This window comes from Pyrenophora tritici-repentis, chromosome 9 (assembly GCF_003171515.1).
Source record: "Pyrenophora tritici-repentis strain M4 chromosome 9, whole genome shotgun sequence".
Classification (NCBI taxonomy): domain Eukaryota; kingdom Fungi; phylum Ascomycota; class Dothideomycetes; order Pleosporales; family Pleosporaceae; genus Pyrenophora; species Pyrenophora tritici-repentis.
Genome location: NC_089398.1, coordinates 431,310 through 437,726, shown reverse-complemented (window position 1 = coordinate 437,726; position 6,417 = coordinate 431,310). Strand labels below are relative to the sequence as shown.

The window sequence follows — 6,417 nt, the reverse complement described above, 5'->3', positions numbered from 1 at the left end:
TGGCGGGTCTGAAACTGACACTGGTGTAATCGGTAGCGGCTTTGATGTTCGTGAGTGAGTGATGGAAGGCGAAACTGGTGTATTTGGCGGCGGTTTTATCGTTCGTGTTGCTGACGACGGGACGGAAACGGTTACGGGGGTGTTTGGTCGAGATCTTATTGTTCGTGTAGCTGCTAACGGAACCGATGCAGTTGTCGATGTAGTTGACGCTCTCTCTCTTCTACCTTCGACCGGTCGAGGGTGAGGTTGAGCCCTAGAACATGATCAGCGAGGATGTTCCCTAGGGATCCGGCAGAACCTCATTAGGATTCACCATGATGTGCTTACAGGTCAACAGATTTGTTGTTTCTGGATCTGGATAGACGAAACATGCTGGATGAATTTTCGGCGGGCGATATTGCGACCTGGGAATATAAACGAAATCGGCCCAAGGCTGGACTCGGCAATTGACGTCGACGGGGTCATACTTGGGCAAACCACGAGGCGGGCGCCACTAAGCTAGGGCAGCTAGCACAACCCCGGACCGTTCGTGAGACGCGGCGTCATGTTTCAGCTCCCGGGCACGCACGTATCTTGCAAAAGGTCATATAACCGGTGCGACCCGCGTGAGTGCCCAAATGTAAGACTCGCACGGAGCATGATCAACCGTGATGAAGCTTGGTTCCCCATGAATTAGTTTCAAGAGAGAGGCTTCCAAACTGTCAACACAGAGGACCACGACACCTGGGCTCTATCGGGCAAACACGCCAACAGGCACACCTGCCAACTAGATTAGCTGTAGGGAAAGTTTTGGCAAGTCCAGATTGTCGGCTGTTCTCCGTGGAAATTGCCAATTGGGACCCTGGAGATGCAGCCGCTTGGCTTACTTGTGTGCCGTACGCGCCACAGCACATGCGTAGATGCATATACGAATGAACGGCAAGTAATGACAGGTTGTGTCACATGATCAGATGTTATACACAGGCGTATCCGTACTTGTGCAATCTTCCGGTACGCACTCGCCGGGACCACACTGTTGAGACGCAAGTCCGGTGTATGCAGTATGCAGTGGCATTGGCACTCTCCCAAGGATGCTCAGACGACGGAGGCAGACCGGGTCCGTAAGTGTGCTGGCTCCCGAGGCTGGAGAAGTGTATTAAAAGCGAAAGGGTCGAATTGGATGCAGCGGCGGTGGCGCCCTTGCTTGGTGGATCCGGAGTTTGATCATCGCTTCCTTTCGCCAATCGATAGCTCGGTCTGTGCAGTTAGGCCAGGGTCCGTCCCAGGAACTGCACGAATCCGCTGCCGTGGAGAGCTGACATCAGCTATCCGTCACCCTTCTGGCTCTCTGCTGCTTCCCACACATATGCAACCATCATCCCATTCTTCTTTGGCGAGAACACGAGCGAGCGGCATCTACACAACCCGCGCGATATTGGTTCTTTCGGTCGGCTAACTTTCTCTGCACGTGAGTCGGGAAGGATTGTTTCGTATGCTAATGGGTGGAGCCTCGTGGAGATAACATTCCTTGTAATGCCATGGTGCATAACTCGACAGGTGCCGGACAGGATGCTATAGTTACCACAAATGGATTGTGAAGGTTGTCAGCAGTCAAGTTTGATCAAAACACCATGTTTTCCTATAAACTCAAAGCATCGTATCATCCGTATTTGATACCGGTCTGACATCAACCCACATGCTGACTGCCGACAAGCCGTCTTCCCGTACTGATTTGCGCGTTGCCTGGGACGCGCATCGCTATCATCGACGTGCCTGCCGGTGAAGATGCCCAATCCCACCTTCCTGAAGAATGGTCCGCATCCGGGCCTGAGAGAAGCTGCGCGGCCTAGAGCAAAGCCCCATGCAACCAAGGGGTTCTTGCAAGCGCACAAGTTCCCCAAAGCAGTAACCATGGAAGGCGGCACTAAAATGTCGTGAATGATTAGCGTGGCAACCCTTGCCAAGCGCTGTCCCCAAGGCTCGAGTTTAGTCCAGAGTCTGCTAATGCGCCGAACATTCGAAAGGACTGAGACTGTTGAAGGGGTATGATGGTTTGATCGGCACAGCGTTCTGTGTCCCACGGCCAGAAAGCCGGGAAGAAGTTCCTGAGACGTTTGTCTCAGCTGCCGAAATATCCGGACAACAAAGACGATCTTTCAGACGCGACTTTACGCGACTCACGCGCGTGCGAGTTTACAATGTCATGTGTTGCTGAGTCGCAGGTCGTGCTGTGTTTGGGATCCGTTGCTCGGATGCGGTCTAGGCCGACGGTACTAGGAGGACCCTCCCCGCTGCATGAACAACGCTACACATTCATCTCGGGGCAGGTGGAGAGAGCAACCGACAGCAGACTGGTGACCAAAACAAGCAACTCTTCCCTTTCGGCCGAAGATATGTGCTCTGCAACCGGCCTAATCCGTTCCGTAACCGTACGGTGAGATAAACGAATTTACCGTGAAAATCTCCGTTTGGCCCGTTGCCCGCCCGCCCGCTAAGTGAATGTCATCGGAGGCTCAACAAGGCGTTCGACGACGTCATTATCCCGACCAGAGATTTTCCATATCAACAAGGGCTTCTGTGATATAGACGGTGTGCCTTAATATTCAATCTCTAATATACCCAGGAGGCAGATATCGGACATGCTGTCTCACCTGGTCATTGGAAGGATTAAGGTTTTTCTAGTCAATCAAAGTCAATCCCAATTGACTTCTGTAATCTCCAGTCAGTCACCCGTTCTCGCGCGCGTGATTGTTGAAGTTCCGCTTTTTAACATTTCAGGTGTACGCCTGCAGGACGTCCATCGGCATAGGCGCTAGAGAGTAAATCACTCAAAACTCTATCTTCACTAACTCGTATCGTCACCCGACGGCGGAAAGTAAATCGGAACTCTGGCGGAGATGTGTGCGCGAGCCGGTGAGGCTGTAGACGCTATGCTGGGAAGTCAATCGAAGGGAAACCTTGGATGAGATTACAGGCGCCCATGTGACACCTAGGTACTGTAGGGTAAAGTATCCAATATGCCGGGTACTAACACGCCACTGTGCTACAATACGCCGCCTAGAGTGACCCAATCACGAAGTTTGGGGGGTGTTGCGAGGGTGCCAAGAGTGTTATTTCATTCCGCTTCTTTGCCTTGTTGATCTAGTGAGCGGTCTCTGGGTACAGTATCATAAAATATTGAATTCTGAGTCGGATATGAGACTTCCATACTGACGAACGAGCAGCGAATTTGAGGTGTAGTCGGGTATGAAGTAACTACCAGTTTTTAAATACCTATTGCTCGCCTAACCGCCTCGTCTGATTGCCTTTGTACTGATCGAACTTTCCGAAGTTAGTCTACTCAGCCCTTGCCACAATTTTTCCGTTCATGTACGGATACTTAGTGTCAGGGGTCGAAGAGAGCAGCTCAGTAAGAATGGACTTCGTTTATTACCGATATATACCAAATGAAAGACAGCGAACTCCTGTTAAGACAATTTGCGTGACTGCCCGGTAAAGAAACTCCATGCATTCTCCTAGCGTGTACCACTGTCTCTTGCACGCACTTCATCATCAACCTCGTGTACTTCCCTTACATAACTTTCGAAATCAACCACAACCTGCAGAGCTTTGTGAATGTGGCTATATGCCAAGGTTTTTCCCTCGTAAAGGGCTAGCTGCCGTGCATTGTCGATTGTATTTCTTATCTGTCGCCCATTCATCTTGTAATCGCTGAGTTTTCCGAGCTTTTCTTCAATGTTGCTGAATTCGGCAACTTCCCCTGCCTTCTGGAGTGACTGCATAAAGTTGCGCCACACTTCTTTTCGGTCCTGAGCGTCTAACGGGGGGTAGTGGAGCGCCAGTTGGATACGAGATTTGAAGGCTTCGTCAAAAGTCCCAATACGGTTTGTTGTCAGAATAAGAATGCCGTCGTAGTATTCCAGTACCCGCAAAAACACCGATACGAGTGCGTTGCGTTGCATGTCCGTCTTTGTTCATTCTTCGAGGAAAACATCAGCCTCGTCGAGTAGAACGACACATCGCCAGGTGCTTCCTATGTAGAGGACCGATCTTAGATACTCCTCTACGGCCTGAGGTTCCGTGCCGATGTCGCCACAAGTAACTCGATAAAGTGGTCGTTTTGCAAGCTCTGCCACGCTCTCGGCAGTGAGAGTTTTGCCGGTGCCAGGCCCTCCATGTAGCAAGACTATGAGCCCCTCTCCTTTTCCCGCCATGAACTCAGTTCTGATGGCATTTTGCTTCCCAGCATGCACGGTGATCAAAGCTCGAATGAGGTCTTTCTTATTCTCCGGGAGCACTAGGTGGTTCTCGAATATGTCTCTGTTCCACTCAATCTCACAGATATGCTTCTCGAGTAGCCAGCCTGTGTATATCTTCAGCACACATCCTCAAGCTTAAGAGTTTACACTTACTCCACTTTTTATTGTGGAATCCATACCTGCGTATCCTGGCTGGCAATAGGAGGACAAAGGGCTCTGCTGGTAAGGCTTTCGAGTGCATCTGGTCGGTAAGCAGCTCAACCCGGGTGATGGGAAGATTATCGTCCTCTTCCTCTTGTTCGTGCATCTTTTTGTAGGTATGCATGTCAATCATGTATCGCAGATTTGCCTGGTTGTATTAGCCTGTTTAAGAGTGAACCAGAATGCTTTCCTTACTATTTGAACCTCCATACCCTCGAGTGTCACATTGCTGTGCAAAAGTTAGAGAAAACATATACAGACGCGTCGAAAGAACACGCAGGAGCAAGAGAATGGCTGGAGAAACTGTCTACTCGTGTCATGTACTATGGAAAGGTCCTGGACACCCTTGCACAGCACCACCCGGAGTACACTGCTCTTGCTTGGGGAGCTATAAAGATTTTGCTCATGGTACGTGGCATGCATACTCATCTGATCCCCCCAATACAATAAATTAACAGGAAAAAGGGTGTAATCGAACGTGCAACTCTCGTCCAAGAGCTTGCGAAAGCCTTCATCGCTATCGGAGACGTCCTCCCTAGAGCCAAATTGAGCGCCGAGCTATACCAGACCAACTACATGAGGGATGCGCTATCCCGACTCTACGCTTACATCATACGATTCCTGCATCTCTGCGTTCGGTGGTACAGCAGAAGCTCTTTAGGCCGGTTTTTCTCCGGCCTCAAAAATCCGTTCGAGCTCCATTATCAGGACTTAGTGGAACAAATCAAGACACGCTCTGCAGATGTTCAAGATCTCGCAAACGCAGGAGCGCGAGTTGATATCCGCGATATCCTCACGATTCAGGCGTTGAAGCATGATCAAGCACTCAAGAGGTATGAGAGAATAGAAGACTGCTTGAATCAGATTCTGCAAACGTCAACATCACACAAGGCTCTTAGTGAGTTCATGAGCGTCGATATAGGCGAGATCAAGCGAAACACTTGGGAGCTGAAGTTCGACCACGTTCTCCGATTCCTGGCCCCAGAACAGTCGCCCGAAAAAGCTCTACTGAAGTCGCAGTCGTTCATTCGTCGCGATCCGACGCAAGATATGCCTTCCCGCGATGACGCCAAAGTAAAGAAAATATTGCAAACTTGGGCTTTCACAGATCACTCTTCACTTCTGGTGGTACGCATAGGCTTTGATGCAAAGAAAAGAGCCAGAGAGCTGGTAGCGGAAGTCATTCAAACCCTTTCGGGTAATGGTCAACGTATCTTCTGGAATCTCTCTCTACCACGAAGCTCAGATCGGGCAACACTCATGTCTGACGTCTTCAAAAGTCTTGTCCATCAGGCTTTGCGATACACTCCCGGACTCTTCGCTAAATTTGCCGAACAGCTCAATCTCGAGAAGATTCAGAGTTCCCATACGGACAGCGAATGGATCGATCTAATCTGCCTACTCTTTCAGCAGATCCCAGATGCCTTCATCGTGATTGAATCTCGAGACATTTACAAATCGCATCGACATGATCCAGAATGGGCAGAGCACCTACTCAAGCTGCTGCAAAGAGCTGTGGAAAAGTCTGAGAATGTGGGCAATAGATTAAGAGTGCTATTTGTGGTATATCGCAACGCACTAAAGTCGCCTATTGCAACGTCAATTGACGGCAAGTTACTAGTAACATCACTACAAACCCCTACTTCTCCACCACCGCGAATGCGGCATATGGCCCGCCGAACAAACTTCAATACAAAGATCTGGAAACTGCAGAAGCCGAAGTTTTGAGAACAATTTGCAGGGGACACTTGAGATGGAAGGTATCGATGCGCTGATACCTCAGACCGGCTCAAGCAAGCGTACAAGCTCCTCATCACCCACCTCCCTCGCAACATCCAATGGCGTCCGACCCCTCGTATCCTTTAAATCTCGATCCGCAGTAGAAACTCAACCATATTTCTCTCCCCTAACTCAACCGCTCTATGCAACGTCGTCCCCAATCCCTTGAAATGCTCATGTCCCCAAGACTGCAGGTGTC

The 6,417-nt window shown here is 50.1% G+C and overlaps 2 protein-coding genes across 2 annotated transcripts; one reads left to right on the top strand and one right to left on the bottom strand.

Annotated features, from left to right (window-relative positions):
• Positions 1-3,953: 3,953 nt before the first annotated feature.
• Positions 3,954-4,545, bottom strand: PtrM4_145330 (SpoVK, ATPase AAA+ class; the record flags this gene model as incomplete). Its single annotated transcript, XM_001938972.2, has 2 exons — positions 3,954-4,342; positions 4,392-4,545. The coding sequence occupies 2 exons, from the start codon at positions 4,543-4,545 to the stop codon at positions 3,954-3,956; spliced, it is 543 nt and encodes a 180-aa protein (XP_001939007.2).
• Positions 4,546-4,757: 212 nt separating this feature from the next.
• PtrM4_145320 (uncharacterized protein) lies at positions 4,758-6,167 on the top strand (the record flags this gene model as incomplete). The annotated part of the gene is made up of 2 exons (XM_001938973.1): positions 4,758-4,847; positions 4,905-6,167. The coding sequence occupies 2 exons, from the start codon at positions 4,758-4,760 to the stop codon at positions 6,165-6,167; spliced, it is 1,353 nt and encodes a 450-aa protein (XP_001939008.1).
• Positions 6,168-6,417: the final 250 nt, after the last annotated feature.